Source organism: Anguilla anguilla, chromosome 1 (assembly GCF_013347855.1).
Source record: "Anguilla anguilla isolate fAngAng1 chromosome 1, fAngAng1.pri, whole genome shotgun sequence".
NCBI classification, from domain to species: domain Eukaryota; kingdom Metazoa; phylum Chordata; class Actinopteri; order Anguilliformes; family Anguillidae; genus Anguilla; species Anguilla anguilla.
The window spans coordinates 22,626,709-22,644,657 of record NC_049201.1 but is presented as its reverse complement, the minus strand read 5'-3'; the positions used below and the strand labels follow the sequence as shown (position 1 = coordinate 22,644,657).

The following is a 17,949-nucleotide window of genomic DNA, read 5'->3' as shown; positions in this document are numbered from 1 at the left end:
GAAGTTGACTTGGAGGTAGAGAGTAGTAGATTTGAATCCCGGATTTTGTTGTGATTTGACTGCTGTCAGCCAAAAGGCACTTGGACCTGAATTGCTTCCATAAAACATCCAGAAAGATGAATAATGGTTAAACACTGTTTAAAATGTAGTTGTCGGAGGAACACTGCTGTTATTTGTACTATTATTGGCATGACAGTTGCACTATTATTCTTTCAAGTCAGGTGGAAATTAATTTAAAAATTGTGCTGACGTGAAATAATCAAATGAAAATGAAAAGTGGCGGTGTCTGTGCTCCCTGGCTTCAGGGTAGCTGTCTTCTCCTCAGCTCTGCTGAACTCGTGCTGGGGTCAGTGTGAACAGCACTGCCTGTGGCTGATGCAAATTCTCCACCCAGACTGTTGCCACAGTGCATTTAAATGCTATAAAAGAGCTTTGTATATTCAGACTGCATTGACAGAGGTGAGCTTCTGCCTTGGTGTGATGGCAATATAGCTTAATATAATGATTATTTAAAGTAAATACGATTTAGGCTACTTTAAGTAGTTGTAGCTAATTATCATTGTAGCTGTTCCAGTGATTGAGCTAGCCTGTGGAGTGCTGCTTCTTTGGAATGCAGGGCATTTCAAAATCAGTGTTTTGGACTAATTCACTTGTGTTTTGATCAAAATATTTTTTTTCCATAATATGCCAACTCCCAAAACTCATAATAAACTCATAATTTTATTCTGACAGTTGTAAGTTGTAACAGAAGTGCGAAGATGAAATATACTACAAAAAAAGTTTAAGTGTTCTGATAAAAAATTTGTGCAACTCAGACTAATAATATTAAAAAACCCTAGGCATGATTTCTGTTTTCATTTACGCATGTTGAGCAAGCTAGCTAGAGTGTGAAATCTCACTTTTCAGTCAAATTAAGCACTTTTGTCTTGTAATGCTACAAACCGTTGTATATATTATGACCAACACAAATGAAAGACGCTTGAAATCTGGGTCATCGCTCGTTTTAATCTTCGCAATCTAGTATGAATAAGAGGCTACTAATGTTGGCAGTATTGATGCTGCTTTGTGTTGTTGGATTAGTAATACAGACATTTGTAATGGTTTGGTAGGCGTGATTCCAGTGAGTTGTTACGTGGGTTTAACGACATGAAAGATTTGCATTACTAATTATATCTTCAGTTTTACATCAAATCAATTTTACGTTTCTATATATAGCCTAGATGTAGATAAGCTTGTGGGTATCTGCAGGTCAGGCCGGCTTTACCAGTGAGTGGCTTTTAGAACTTCATTTTGTGACAGTACACTCGCGTTGAGTGTTTGATTGCTTGCAGTAGCTGGCCAGTATAATCTTCCCGTGGGTTTGATGCGATAAACGTGTTTTAATGTGCTCGAGGTCACCAGTGGACGTGCGCGGTGAGCGAGCTCTAAGAGCATTTACCATCACCCGGAGTACACATTTAATAATAAAATAAATAAAGTGCTTTCATCATTGAAAGGTATTTATACTTAAATCGGGGACAGGCGTTCAAAGAGAGCAGTTACTAGATTACAAAGGTCAGCGCGTGGATTTCCCTGGTGCTTTTGCTGTAAATGGCAACCCCCTGTTTGAGAGAGGGTGAGCTGGGGAGTGTGAGCGCGTGTGTTTGTTTGGGGGGAGGGGGGCGTTATATATAAATACAGTGTACAGTATATTACAGTCTTAGGTCCCTGCACTGTGGGAGGATGGCTTCATTTTCTGTGGCGAGCACAGGAAGCCCCTGTGGCTCACCAAGCCTGAAAGCTCGCATTACCCTGGACCCCTCCCCTGAATTCACCCCCCACACACACACACACAAGCTCACATTACCCTGGACCCCTCCCCTGAATTCACCCCCCACACACACACACACACAAGCTCACATTGCCCTGGACCCCTCCCCTGAATTCACCCCCACACACACACACACACACAAGCTCACATTGCCCTGGACCCCTCCCCTGAATTCACCCCCCACACACACACACACACAAGCTCACATTGCCCTGGACCCCTCCCTTGAATTCACCCCCCCCACACACACACACACACACACAAGCTCACATTGCCCTGGACCCCTCCCCTGAATTCTCACCCCACACACACACACACAAGCTCACATTGCCCTGGACCCCTCACTTGAATTCACCCCCCCCACACACACACACACACACACAAGCTCACATTGCCCTGGACCCCTCCCCTGAATTCTCACCCCACACACACACACACAAGCTCACATTGCCCTGGACCCCTCCCTTGAATTCACCCCCCACACACACACACACACACAAGCTCACATTGCCCTGGACCCCTCCCCTGAATTCACCCCCCACACACACACACACAAGCTCACATTGCCCTGGACCCCTCCCCTGAATTCACCCCCCACACACACACACACACAAGCTCACATTGCCCTGGACCCCTCCCCTGAATTCACCCCCCCCACACACACACACACAAGCTCACATTGCCCTGGACCCCTCCACTGAATTCACCGCCCACACACACACACACACAAGCTCACATTGCCCTGGACCCCTCCCTTGAATTCACCCCACACACACACACACACAGACACAAGCTCACATTGCCCTGGACCCCTCCCCTGAATTCACCCCCCACACACACACACACACAAGCTCACATTGCCCTGGACCCCTCCCCTGAATTCACCCCCCCCACACACACACACACAAGCTCACATTGCCCTGGACCCCTCCACTGAATTCACCGCCCACACACACACACACACAAGCTCACATTGCCCTGGACCCCTCCCTTGAATTCACCCCACACACACACACACACAGACACAAGCTCACATTGCCCTGGACCCCTCCCCTGAATTCTCGCCACACACACACACACACAAGCTCACATTGCCCTGGACCCATAATTTCATGCCCCGCTCCCTTCTTCAAATGTTTCCCATTCGCTGGTTTGCCCAGGACCTGGGTAGAGAGGCCAGACTTGAAATGTGTTTTTTTTTCTGTATATGTGTCATAGAGGCCTGTCAAGCTTGTGAGCCAAGACTGGCTGGGGTAGCTGTCGTACTGTAACACTCACCGAGGCCAGTAATAGCTGTTTTATTAATGGTCCACCGGATCGTGCATCTCTCTTTCTCGCTCTGTCTGTCACGTCCGCTTATGGTTTAATGTACACTTTCTCCCCTGGCCTTTTTATAGCTGTAAGTGGCATATATTTTCTCTCACTCCCTCATTCTAACCTATACGGTCCTGTGCCAAGGGACGTCCTTCTTTAGTTAGTTACAGAAATAATTTTTACACTGGTGTCAGTTATAGGGTGCGGTGCATTTCTGTAAGACAAAACGACATGCATGCTAGGGGGCGCAGAAGTGTATTTCGGTCTGATTAAATGGCTTGTGTTCTAGGCGGTGCAGAAGTATATTTTGGTCAGTTTGAATGGCTTGTGTTCTAGGCAGTGCTGTAGTTTATTTTGGTCAAATAAAATGGCTTGTGTTTTAGGCAGTGCTGTAGTGTATTTTGGTCAAATAAAGTGGTTTGTGTTTTAGGCGGTGCAGAAGTATATTTTGGTCAGATTAAATGGCTTGTGTTTTAGGTGGTGCAGAAGTATATTTGGCCATATTAAATGGCTTGTGTTTAGGTGGTGCAGAAGTGTATTTTGGTCCACTTAAATGGCTTGTTTTAGGTAGTGCTGAAGTATATTTTGGTCAGATTAAATAGCTTGTGTTCTAGGCGATGCAGAAGTATATTTTGGTCAGATTAAATGGCTTGTGTTCTAGGTGGTGCAAAAGTGTATTTTTGTCATATTAAATGGCTTGTGTTTAGGTGGTGCAGAAGTGTATTTTGGTCCACTTAAATGGCTTGTTTTAGGTAGTGCTGAAGTATATTTTGGTCAGATTAAATAGCTTGTGTTCTAGGCGGTGCAAAAGTAGCCTATATTTTGGTCAGATTAAATGGCTTGTGTTCTAGGCGGTGCAGAGGTGTATTTTGGTCAGTTTGAATGGCTTGTGTTCGAGGTGGTGCAGAAGTATATTTTTGTCAGATTAAGTGGCTGGTGTTGTAGGCAGTGCAGAGGTGTTTTTTGGTCAGTTTGAATGGCTTGTGTTCTAGGCAGTGCAGAAGTATATTTTGGTCAGATTAAATGGCTTGTGTTTTAGGCAGTTCTGAAGTGTATTTTGGTCAGTTTAATTGGCTCGTGTTCTAGGTGGTGCAAAAGTGTATTTTGGTCAGATTAAGTGGCTGGTGTTCTAGGCAGTGCAAAAGGCTGAACCTCAGCATGGCGACTGTAGTATGCATTACAGACTCATTCCAGTCACAGATGTCGGTTACTTAACAGGGTTACATAAGCACGTAGTGGCAGCCACGGATGATGTAGCACAATGTGAATGCCTGCTGTTTCCAGTGTCCTCATCTTGTGAGGGAGACTGTCCTAGAGAGGCATATTATGGTAGATCTATAAAATGTTTCTGGTTTCACACCTGTCAGATGTTTGCGTTTGTGTCTCCGCCTCCTTCCTCCGACGGCAGAACGCAGCTCTGAAATGTTGTGGAAACATAACGGGAACGTGAGCTCAGAGCGCCGGGCGTTTATAAATAGACGCAATCGCGGCCTCCGGGCCTTTTTTTTTTTTTCCGTTCGGTGGCTTCTGCTCCACAGCCCCTGCTCATTTGTCTGAAGGCCGTCTCCTAGCAACGGGCGTCTTGGTGATGCTTCGTAATCCGGGGGCCAGTGAGATCTGCGAGTTCCTGTATTTTTTTTTTTTTTTTTTTTTTAAAAAGGTCTTTCTCCTTAAGTGTTTGTTATTTGCGAGGCGTAGAACTACAAGGCGCGGCCGCGAAGCTTCTCTATTCTCCTGTATGCGCTGGCCTGTACTGAGCCCGCAGCCCGTTCGAAAGGGGAATCCTTCATAGCGTTCAAAGGCTCGGGGCTCCAGGGGGACGTGAGCGGACCCGAAGCGGAGTTCACTGAAGCTCTTTTTGGGCTTCACCACCAGTTTCTTTGCTGCTTCCTGCTTCTCCCTGGCCGTACCTGTGCCCCTCCCCCCATTCCGGGAAAATGGCGAAGTGCGATTGGGCTTCAGGCCTTTTGGCTGAGACATGCTTAGACAATGCAGGCAGTGTAGGACAGGTGTGTGGGAACGCGCGCCCCTGCTCCGTGAACGCGCAGCGGTTGGGGGGGGTGGGGGGGGTGGGGGGGGTGGGGGGGGGTGGGGGGGGGAAGCCGCGGTGAAGGAGCCTCCCTGTCTCGCTGTTCCTGGTTTCCGGGGCACGGCAGGGTGAGAGCCCCTCCTGTACTTTCCCAGCTCAGCCCGTGCCGTTTCCTGCCCCCGCCGTCTGCGCGCTTCTGTCGGTCATTCAAGGCCTGTTAGCAGCTTTCATCATCTCCGGCGGTACATTCAACGCCACTGAAAAGCAAGTCTGCGTTGCTGTTTGTGTCCTTTCCTTAAATTTAAAATTTTTAAATTTTTAAATTAAAAAAAAAGCTTTTATTTTACTGTTCACGTAAAAAAAATACTGGTTTTGCCATTTCTTTTTTTTCTTTACTGTGAGAGAAAGTTGTTTTTAGGAGTTTAGAATTCGAACTGTGACTAATTATTTTTAACATTTTAAAAATCCATGCATTTTTTGAAAAAAAAACTTAAAATGGTACTTAAAAATTTTTAAAAACTTAAAAATACAAATATTTTAAATATTTTAGCATGTAATATTTAGCTGGCCACACAACAGAAGTAAATATTTTACTGCGAAATAGGTCAACGTAGAGCATTGCATCAGATTAAATAGGCTATTTTATCTCTTGCTCGACAAGCACTTGACCTTGCTCTTCGGTCAACGGTTCTGATATTGCGCTTGTTTCATAATTGCGAACGTTTAAAGGAGGACAGGGCGTGGCTTTGGTTGTTGCAATAAGGTGCTATGATGGTTCCCAAGGTGATCTCCGGGAAGTCTTGGATAAAATGAGTAGGCTAAGTGTACCCAAAAATATTGTTACTTTGGATAGGCAGCGATGACAGCCAGATTATTACTGATGGAAAAATTTGATAAATTTCATGTACTTTGTTTGCAGGGGCGGTGAGAATGTTTTAGCAACTGTCCGCCACTGCTATGTGAATGCAGCAAAAACACTGTAATGTCGCATGTAATGCTCAGTATGCTGGTAATACAGGCTTTTGGGTCGGTCCAGTTCTGGTGCCCAACGCCTCGCCTTCGCCCTGTTCCTGAGCCTTGCTCTTATCCACTGAGTGATGATTCTCTAGGGAGTTCTGTCTCCTTCACGACAAGTTGGAACAGATGGCCTCCTTTTGGAGAGCAGGTATCTGATTAGGAGTGTGTTCCCAAAGTATATTGCTGTAGTAGATTCTGGCGTGTTGCCATAGCCGTTACCTGCTCGTTAACTCTCGGTGCTCCTCACCAAACCTCGTTATCCTACCCGACAGAAACTGCGTTCTGTTATGGCAGATCAAAAACACTGCAAAAAATTTACATTTTTTATGGATGGACTGGCGCAAAAGATTAGGTGGCGACCCATTAAAGTTTCCATTGTTCAAACGCTAAAACTGCTCCTTGATAACAGCCAGTATTTATCAATGAGATCAGGCGATAAGACTGATTGTACGGTAAGGTAAGGTAAACATTGATACTGAGTTTGAGGACAGACACATGGAAGAAACTGCTGCTCTAATAGAAAGGTGGTTATTTGGGAGGCATTTTTGTGTGCATGTATTGACAGAAGTGGAAGTTTATTATAAAGCACACTTTTTCAGGAAACTGAGAATTTGTTACATTCCAATTGGACATAGTTGTTAAGCCTCAATGAAATGGTAAAGTTATACCGTTTATAAAGGTTTTTTTTTCGTTTTTCTGCACGGCTGTGCTAGGATATTTTCAAGTAAACTTAGGAATCACTAACTTGGAAGAGCAGTGCACTTGGTTCACTTCCTGGACTAATAACTGGATTCCCAGCATATTGGAAACAAGCCAGCAAATCTGTGTATTTTCCGGTATTTTGCATGGTTTTGTCTTAAGACCAAAATCTGCTGATCTGTGCCTTGCGTTGTTTATGGCTGAGTCAGCAGCTTCCCGCATTCTGCGCATGTGCATTCTGTACATGAGAATCTGCCCGTTTGCCTGTTCTCAGATGAAGGGCTATCTTCGATTAGCCAACCCAGGTCCGGCAATAGAGGAAAGTTTTAAGAAATCCACAAAAATGAAATGACTAATGTTGACATTTTAGAGCTAAGTATTTATCTAAAATACAGTTGCTAATGGGCACACTAACGCATCGCTGTGTGACAAAAATGCACTTCTTAAATTTTGAAACTCAAAAACAGTGGTACACTTAATCATGAAGACATTATTCAAACTGTCAACAGGAAAATGGCTGATTAGTGTGACTCAGTGACTGGAGGGGATGTTGCACATTATGGGGACATTCCAGGGAACTGCTTGCGTATGAACTTGGGCCCTGAGCGGTGAGAATGGAGTCACCGAGCCTTGTGCAGGTCTGCTGAAGGCACTGACTTTAAACCAGACCCTGTACGTGTCCTTACAGTCCCGAACCTCACTCAGGGAGCACAGTGGGACATATGAAATGGGCTGCATTCTCAGCCAGGAAACGTGTGGTTTAAAAGAAGGAAGTGGCATTGTGTGAACATGTTCAAATCAGAGGCTCTTCAGTGTCTTACTGTAAGCAACAAGGCCACTGATGCTAAGCAGTCGCTAATCCTGAAGTCTCGACGAGTAAGTCATTTTTGAATTCCCATGGCCTCAGGTTCACGCGGAGTAATTTAACAGAATAAATCATCTGTGACTTTCCTGTTTAGCTCTGACAGTCAATCTGAAATGAACTGCCACCGGAGTTCTCTGGGTCTGTGGTGACTGTACTTGCTCGGATATTAATAGAAGCCTTGTGATGGTTACATCACTTATACGCCTGGCAGATTCCCTTTTCTAGAGCGACTTACACAGCTAATATTTTTACATACCATCCGCTCTTGGAAGGACATTTTCAGGTCATATGTACATAAGGGGGACAGCGGTAGTGCCCCCACCTGGAGTTTCAACCTGACACCTCAAAGTCACAAGCCTGGTTGGTTAACCACTCTGTTATATCACATCCCCGCATACCTACTGTGCTGTGTCAACACAAAGAACTGCGAGGTGTGTGTGTGTGAAAGAGAGAGTCAGTGTGAGATGGAGAGAGGGAGACAGGGAGTTGTGGGACAGAGTGGGAGATAGAATGCAGGAGAGAGAATGAGAGAGAGAAACTGTGTTATCTGCATTTGAGTGCATCGCATGTAAAGGGTGCTGATGTGCCATACCGCTGAACCAGGTCACATAGGAGAAGCTGCTGTACTGTATGTCACACTGAAATGGTTAAGTTCAGCCTTCCAATCGGATGCAGGGGCATGTGTGTGTCATAGCACTCAATGCTGATGGCCTATACAGAGCAAGCTCTGTTTTTTTAAGACGGATGTCCATGACTCTGGAGAAGCAGTAGTCCTGAACGATGGCAGTTACTCATAATATGGTCTCTTGGAGGCCTTAGCTTTAGACTGTATTTAACCTTGTCTGCCATTACCTAATTTATACTAAAAGAATCCAGTGGAGATTTGGCTTAGGTCAAATGCTCTTCATCTACAGTGATGGTTCATGCATGAATCATCCCTGGCATACTGTGGGCTACCTTAGCTCATGCTAGCTCTCTGGCTGCGGTGTAAACAATTTATTATAGGCATGTCATTTGGGGCACGTTCCATATCAACATACCTCATACATTGCAAGTCATTAAAAATGATGGGTCTGCCTGATTGCTTGACGTTTGGCAGTGCCCTCACTAAATCCCAACGCCAATAAATGGCGAGGAACTTCGGCTGCTGAAGGTTTCTGCAAGAGAGACAGTATGTTGACGACTCCGGTAGTTTGTCTTCTATTTGCAGACATTTGCCAAATACATTCTTAATTCCCTTTTAATGAAGAGAAAATGAAGAAAAATTTGTCAGACAGCTGTGTCTCACTCTCCAGGCCCAGAGTCACGATGCAGCTCGTCCCCGGGGTCTAATCTCCTTACTGGAGTTATGGCACTGCCCATCCCCACATTGACTGACTGGTTGTGTGGGTCATTTAAACCTACCCCATGAGCCGAACAGAGGAGGATGGCTTCCCCCTTGAGTCCGGTTCCTTCCAAGGTTTCTTCCTATCTGTTACCAGGGAGTTTTCCCTTGCCACTGTTAGCCTTAGGCTTGCTCCCGTGGGGGTTTAGACCAGATCTGTAAAGCGTATTGGGGCAATTGTTTGTGAAGTACACTATATAAATAAATATTGATTTTATTTGAGCCTGACCTCAGGACCTTAGTTGTGACACAGCACATCCCTAGAGTTTTATCTCAGGACCAGAGTCATGACACAGCGCATCCCTGAGTCTTATCTCAGGACCAGAGTCACGACACCGCCCGTCCCCAGAGTCTTATCTCAGGACCAGAGCCATGAATATGGCTGCCCTGAACTCAGCAGAGAACTCTTGGTAAATGCCACATCCTCGGACTCGAACAGCCCAGCCACCCCCTGTGCCATTCCCGCAGGCTATCAGTAGCGAGCTAAATAATCTCTGGAAAGGTAAAAGTCAACACTGCTTTCTGTAATCAGCCTCAAAATGGAAATGATCTGAATGCCTTTCTTGCTCAAGATGTTCGATAACATGTCCATGTCTTGAAGTGCAAAAATCAAAGTTCAAACTATGTGGCACGCCACAGCTCTGAAGACCAGATTTATCGCATTGTTGCATACCATTCATACCATCCCCTCAAATAATGAAGAGATTGTTGCGATTGTGTTCCGGTGTGAATGGCCCATTCAACTGCACTGAGTGTGTTTTGAATGAAAGTAATATTTTTTTGGTTACAGCTCTCTTGACTTTAATAATATGATTAGCCTAACTTGAAGCAGCTAGTTAGCTGTTGAGATGCATTTAATAGTTTGCTTGGGTCACTATTGTAATGTTGACTAACTACCTACAGAAGGATGGAAGCAATTTGAGCATGGAGCATGGAAAACCAACTGAATTACTTGGCTAAACCTTTTCTGTGCTCCTTCTGTTTTTTTCCACTTTATTGAGGCAGGGGGAAAGCAGAGAATGTTTCAGATAAAGATGGGGTCACTGTGCAGGACCCCCCCCCCCCTCCCCAGGTCATACAGGGGGATGTGTATGTGGTTAGAGGGTGTACTGCCCTATGGACTGTGCCACACGGTTAAATACCTTTAGTGTTACATCATGTTTGTGTGTACTGATATGGATCTTCTATGACGCGCTATTAGGAGTAGTGCCTAACACACACATACCATCTTACATACCCCTTAACACATGAGTGAAGAGTGTGCTTAACACACACACACCCCTTAACATATGAGTGAGGAGTCTCAGAGTGTGATGAGTTCATAATTTCTTTAATTTGGCACTCTAAGGCCAGGCTCTTGGAGCGAGTCATCATTAGGCCTGTACATTTATAAGAGCAGGGATCCACAACCAGGGCTGATCCGTTCCAGGATTTTGTGCCATCTTCTTCTCTTAATTATTTAATTGGCTCAATAATATCCTGACCTGACAGTTGAACAGTTTAAGCAGCTACAACCACAGACTGCAAATGTATACTAAAGTATTCACTGTGCTCAAGTACAGTGGTGAACCACAGTAGTTTACAGAGCTGTCCGGAAAAGAAAACAAAGGTAACTGGTTGGAATAGAAACCAGCATGCAGGCCGGCCATCCCGGTTCAGAGTAGTGTACCCCTGTATAAGTGTATCTGGGGCTCTCCTGTCCTGTCTGTCTTTTAACATGTCATGCAGGGATGAACAGCAGGAAATAATTTTTCAGTAGTTATGTGTCTTCTGTGCTTAATCACTTCAAAAATGAGAGGGGTTCTCTCCAGCTACAGACTCTATAAACCATAAAAAAATATACAGATGAAAACTTTCATGGCTATTCCTCAGAAAATAGAGTTGGAGCACTCTGATGATAATAAAGATGACCTCTAGACAGAAGTTAGGCTATTTCTTTTCTGTAGATTTCTGAGGTTGGCTGACCTTCCTGTATGGATTATGCCTTCCTCAGAGCAACCTGTGCTATTTTATTCTGCTTTAATGGGACTGGTTTCAATCCTGCAGTCGACATCAGTCATTCTGAGTGACCATGTTGGTAACAAACCTACACCTAGAGCCGACCAGAGGAGGATGGGTTCCCCCCTGGAGCCTGGTTCCTTCCGAGGTTTCTTCCTAACTGTTACCTGGGAGTTCTTCCTTGCCGCTGTTGCTTTAGACCTGCTCCTGTGGGGGTTTAGGCCGTGGTTGTCCATGAAGTGTATTGTGACAGTTGTTTGTGAAATGCGCCAAACAAATACGTTAAAATTCTTTTCAGTTTTGATTAGTCGAATACAATTATTTTTTAAAAACGCCTTCCAGTATTTAGGAGTTCATATTTTCAGATTGCTGTTTATGGAATATAAGAGACTAAAGAAAAATCATGATGGAGGCTTTCTCACTCATTGGTGTCCAGCATATAGCCTACAATAGCAATAAAGTAAAATGTGGCTGGAGAACCGCGATTGGCTTGTAGGTAATGACGAGTAATTGTAGTAAACCTGGTCATGTACTGCATGTTGGATATCACGGACATGCACTCAGAAGATTGCTGATTCACATTCTGGTTTGGGGTGTTCTCTCTCGGGTTGGTTGGACGTTGTTTGACTTTTCACCTGCATGTTTTCAGTCCTGCCCTTGCCTCTGACTCAGTGCAGAGGAGGAAAATGTGATATTTGTCAAAGGTTGGTCTGTCCTCAGTTATTTCTTATATTATGGGATAACAGATAGCCGTGTTATAAATTGGCATGGCTTATTTCTCAACAAATTTCGTTGTTGGTTTATTTGGAGAGACCAGGAGGAAGAGCGTAGAAAGGAGAATAGCATAGCTTAAAAGTGACATGCAAAAGTCCGCCTATTTTTCATTGGGCTCCTTTTCTTTTCCCTTGATTAACTAACTGGAGCCCTCCAAATAGTAGTTTAGAATACCATATTGTGAATACGCAACTTTGACCAAACATGCTTTGGAGTTCCATGTGGTGAAGTGAATGTGTGTGGCTTTGACATGACCGTGCTTTACAATGCAGTGCGGTGGAGTCAGCGCACGGGGTGGTTTGAATAGATGGTCTGCAGTGTCACTGGATTAAATGCCCCGGTGTGGTCAACCTGAGAGACGGTGTTTTATCTGTACCTGTTTGGAATGTCGCTAAAGTTCATTTTGCTTGATTTGCTTGATAATATCTTGCAACCAAATTTCTTGCTGGCTTTTGAGGGCAGGTTCCGGGAGCAGTGGTTACGTGTTCATTGTTTCGTAAGCGCTTGGCTTTTTGACCCGTGAAGTACTCTAAGGGTTTGTTTGGGCTCTGACCTCGGCCAACTAAGCAAAAGTGCAAGCTGATATGGTGATAAGATATGGGTACTAGTAGCGCATAGATATCTAAAATTAGCTGATCTGTTTACACTTGCTAAGTGGTTCAAGATTAGCTGATCTGGGTACAGTTTCAAAGCAGTCAGAAGCGAGCTGATAGGGTTTTGCTGCTAAGCCGTCAGAAATGAGCTGGTCTTGGTAGAGGCGCAAAGCAGATGGGTTACGGTGCAAAGGAGCCCGAAGGGTACTTTCCATTTCGTGTTTGGAATGTGATATTTTTGGCTGTTGCATCCACCTCCCTTTGATGATTTAAAAAAAGGATACTTTCTTCCACCCCTTCCTACTCTCACTATTATGAAACAAAGCTGACTGTTTAGGCCTACTCAATATTTGAAATAGTTAAATATTTTAGATTCTTGGCTGGGGTTCGGTGGTTCGGAGTCGTGCGAGGGCCTTGCGGGAGCGAGAGCCTCCTCAGCCCAGTGCGAGAGAGGGGTTCCTGGCGCGCCCGCACCCTCGCAGCGGGAGTTCCGCCTGCCCAGAATGCACTGGTGCTGTGCCAGGCTGGCCACTTCGCACTGGTCTCCCGTAGCGGCGCTGGGCTTGGCTTTCCCCCCCCCCCCCGTTACCAGGGTAGACGAGTCATGGAGAGGTGCCTCAGAGCGATTACCCAGATGTGCTGCAAACACGGCGTGTCCAACGCAAACAAAGCCCCGTCTGTTTGTTCTTCCGAGCGAGAGGGACAGCTGCCAAGTCGCACAATACGCCTTAACAGCGGCGGCGCTAGCGCGGGGGACGCTGGGCGACGGCTGTGTGGTGCATTGTGGGACGGCACAAGCCGCGATTGTCCCCCTTTTTTTCCACGCCGCGGATTTCTGCAGCGGCGGTTCCCCCCCCCCCCCGCCCCCCCCGGGCTAATGGTGCCACTGTCTCCATAACAAAGACAAAACATCCTGCGCGTTTGAAGGCCGCTGCCCGTCAACAGCTGCCGCTAACGAAGCGGCCGCCTACCCCCCCGGGACTACCCCTGGCCCGCAGCGCCCCGCCCTCGCCGATCGGCGTTTCAGGGGTCTGGAGCTACAGCTGTCCAACGCCTGTCTGAACTGAAGTCAGCCTTCCTTTCACTCTGATAGACCTTTTTTTCAGGGATAGCATGTAGAACAGCTATCTCAGTCACAAGTAGCCTGTTTCGTGTGTCTCACAGATCTTTGCCTCCCGTCTGAATGTATAGCATCTTACTGGAGATTTTGCCCTAAAACTCTTAACGAGGGCGTTATTTAAAGTGTTGTGAGTATTGAGCGTAGTGTGGTTTGGTGGCTCTTGGGGGTGAACTGTGATGTGTGTGTGATGATACCTGAAGTCCCAAGAGCAACAGGTTTGAGTGCAATACTCAGTTTAAAATATAGGACTACTGGTATACATGCTCTATAGTCGTCATATTGGATTCCAGAGGTTACAATAGTATAACTGATTCATCTATCCATTTGAAAGACTTAATTTGCATGATATGTGTAGAGATATACGGGCTACTTTGAACTCTGTGCTCTAACACTGAGGTCACATTAATGCAGGATACTACATTTTTCAGAAAATTTTTATGCTGTATTCTGAATGGACAAGTGTATGGATTGTGACATTCAATTTACTTTTCAGTTGAGTGGTATCTGTATTGACTTGCAAAACCAGCGTAGATCAGCAGGGAATGGATTGATGTTGCTCACATTTATTCAAAATGTGAAGCTGTTGTGTGGTGTCTCTCCAGTCACTCAAGCAACAGAAACAGTGATGACTGATGAGCTAGTTTAAATGTGCACTCTTTTTTGTCTGATAGCATGTAGTTTATATAAACAAACACGATGATCAGATGAGCACTAAGTATGTAAAATGTAGGGTCCCGTATTATCGTCATTGTGTTAATGATGAAATGTTACCACATATTACAAATACACATAGAAGGAGACGAGTGCTTCTCACACACGTTCCACAGATTGTCTGACTAACACTAGCAAGGTATGACAGCTAGTTGAAGTGGCTAGTTGGGTAGTTCATAAACTCGTATGCAAAGCTAGCCAGTTTGATAAATGTTATTGTAATATTACTGCACATACGCTAGAGCATTGGGAATTCACATTAAAAGTACAAGTGTATACACGAGTCGTTAGCTTGCTTGCCGTCATTCTGTATTTTCCATTTTGAGCTACTTGTAGCACAATTTAGAAATAATGGAGTGAAATGTTTGCTATCGTCAGTTATACAACTGTGGCAGCGTTTCCTCTAGGTTTGGAGGTCATCACCCGTGGCAGCGTGACGGGTTAAGTACAGTTTACAGCTTACGCAGTCCGTAAACAGCTGGGTTAACATTAACCTTAAGACTTTGTTGATGGTATAATCGAGGGGAGGGGAGAAACAAACCTTTTCTTTATCATTGGAGATAAAAAAAGTACCCTTTTTATTGCCTTGTCGATGTTGCATATTTTTGCGGTCATTCACCGGTGAACAAGCGGGAGTCGGGTGCAGAAGAATGTGTGCAGTACATCTCCCGTAAATAACAGGGCGTTAGCACACCTTTCGTAAATAAATCCCGTTATTGACCGACTCCATTTTGTGGCAGCGTGCCGCAGCCGATTCCGCGTAAGGGGAAGCGCTGCGTGGGATCCTGGGCCGCGTTCGGCGCGCGGGCCGCAGTCGGCTCGGCCAGGAAATGACCTCAGCTCTGGGACCACACCCCTGCGCTTCCCAGGCACCCCAAATATGTGCCGAGTGAGCCAGACGTGCTGAAAGCTCGCTGACGATTTGCTGAAATGTAGATGTGTTATTTCAAATTTGGAGGTGTGATCTTGATAGTTTTGTCACAAGCTTTTTTTTGACCTTTTTTAAAAATCTGTTTTGTTTCTCGTGCTTGGCTGATTGTCAGATCGACTGGTCCTTGTGGCAGGCTTCTGACTGAGGTTGGCAGAGAGGTGGGTTGGTGTTATGTAATGCAATGCCTGGGTCAGAGCGGGAGCGCTGGAAAGTGAGATTAAAGTGAGAGCCTCTGTGTCAGCAGCGGGAGTTTACCGAGGCATCGGAGATTTAGTATTTTTCTGAATCCTTCGAGCCGCTGAAGCGATCCTCCTTTGGTTGCTTTGTCATGCATTCCTTTTCGTTTTGTCATTCAGCCGTCCTCCCTTCCCTGATAGTTACTGTTTTTTTTTCTCTCTGTCTCCTTCACACTATTCCTCCCCCCCAACTTATTCTTCGCTCTCTTCCAGCCTTCTTATTCACCCTTTCCCTCGTTCTGTCTGTCCATGTTCGAAATCCTTCTCTACCTCTTTTGTTTTGCTGAACGTGTGGAGACAGGTCGCAGAGGGGAGAGACAAGACTGGTGGCACATGGGTTGGATGGGTGTGGGTGTGTGGGTGATGAACGGACCTGTGTAGGAGAACCCAAAAACTGATCAGACTGGTAAATGAGTGAAGGCTTGGAACAAAGGGAATATCTGAAAGCAGGGGGCAGCTTTAATGGTAACGTGTACTGTACTGTAACGGGTGGGGTAAAGCTGGAATGATGATGAGGATGATGATGATGATGATGCATACTTTCGTTGGCAACCACTGTTGCTGTTCTTATTATACCCGTGCTACTGACCTGACGATCTACTTAATGGCAGAAAAGCCTCTTTATCTCCCAGATAAGCTGTGCATTAGGTAATGAAAGTGAATTGCACATTGCTACTCTACTCTAGTGCCAGGAGGCTGCTAATGTCCTGCGGGCGGTGAGTGGGAGTCCATGTTGGCTCTGGGGCATACGTGCTGTGTTGCCCCGTGCTTCCGGTTTCCTTTTCCTGCCTCCCCGTATGGTTTGGAACAGGGCTTTACCTCTTCCAGCTGCGTTTCGGGGCGTTTCCCACTGCGATTCTCCTCTGGCATTGCGCGCTGGCTTTGCGCTGCCGCTGATGGAACACGGCGCCATGGCGATGAACTCCAGTCGTCAGAATGTTCCGGAGGTTCTGAGGGAGGCCAGAGCTGAACTTTACGCTCTTTAGCTGATTTTACGACACGTTTTTTTACAGTGCGTTTTTTTACTATGTTTTTACCATGTACGTACGCAGCAAGTGGCACCATCGTCCATTTCCTGTCTACGGAGTTAAGGGGTTAAAGTGCTCTTCTGTCTCCCGGCTTCCTGTCCCTGTGACGTTTGCTGCAGGTTGATTAAACGCACGCAGTAACGCTTATCTCACCGCGTCTTTGTTTGGCATCGTGTTTGCTTTGCTTTGTGAGCACGGGCGGGGGCTGGCGGTATGAAGAAAGGTGGAATATTCCTGCGCCTGAAAACTCCCCTGCTATCTTAAGTCAGTTAGAGATGCTGCCCACAGGTGGTTGTGGCCCAGTTCTTTGAACCCCAAGGTTTCCAGTTCCAATCTAAAGCTAACTGTGTAGCTGCTGTGGCCCTCGGTACACCCTCACTAAAAACACCTGGGGCCCCGCTGCGGGTAAATTCAAGGTAATGCGGTGTCCAGGTGACGTGACTGTATGTAGGCTAGTAATACGCATTTTTTTAAAAGGACAGTAGAATTATGTGTGTGCAAGGATACGGTTGCAGGAAACGCATTGTCATATCACTGTCGCGTGTCTGTGGATTTCCCAAGGGGAGGGAAATTTAGATGGGAGGACACACTCAGGTGCGGAAACGTTGAACTAGCCATGTAATAGTATTTTATATGTTTGTAGAAAGACATAATGGGGGAAAGTAGGACGAACAGGAAAAGCAGAAAAATCCCTCCTGACAAGTTGCCTCAGTGCTCAAACACCAACAGAAGACAATGATTCTCATTGTCTTTCATTTCTTTATTGCTTTTTCTTTCATCTCTCTCTCTCTCTCTCTCTCCCTCCCTCTTCTCTCTCTCTCTGTCCCTCCTCACTCCCTCTCTCTTTCTCTCTCAAATTGAAATTTGAATTCCGATAATGGTATGACCACTCGCTGGCACAGTACCGCCAAAGCAATAATAATGCAAATGGTAACACAGACAGTAAGGATGATAACGATAATGTCTCTCTCTCTCTGTGTCTCAGGTGAACTTTGTGGTGTGCCAGCTCTTCGCTCTGCTCACGGCCTTCTGGTTCCGGCTCTACCTGCACCCCAGCAAAAGCAGCCCGCTGGTCAGGCATGTGGTGGCCACTCTCCTGGGCTTCTACCTGGCCCTCTTCTGCTTCGGCTGGTGAGCATCTCCCCCCCGCCTCCCTTAACCCCTCCCCCCTGCGGTGGAAGGAAAGCGGGCCCGTTTCATTGGGTAATCGATGTCCAATTAGAAAGCCGTCGGCTCGGCGAATGGGCTGCGGCCTCCCGGCCGGTTGCCGTCTCACCTCACGTCGGACGGGCAGATCAGTGGAAGGCCCACGCTTTGTAGCGCGGTGTCAGTTTCCCTCGTGTAGTGCGTTGTCAAAGGGACGCACTTCCAGTTACAGCTTTTTGGCAGAACTACAGCCAGATCGTATTTACAACTGCTGTGAGCACAAATGCATGCTTA

At 46.0% G+C, this 17,949-nt stretch overlaps 1 protein-coding gene across 1 annotated transcript in view; it reads left to right on the top strand.

The window, feature by feature from the left end:
• LOC118233634 (membrane-bound O-acyltransferase domain-containing protein 2-like) overlaps nt 1–17,949 on the top strand; it is a 47,390-nt gene that overhangs the window by 9,436 nt on the left and 20,005 nt on the right. The window contains exon 2 of the mRNA XM_035429436.1: nt 17,495–17,640. Within this exon, the coding sequence (XP_035285327.1) occupies nt 17,495–17,640 (146 nt within the window). The remainder of the gene's footprint in view (nt 1–17,494; nt 17,641–17,949) is intronic.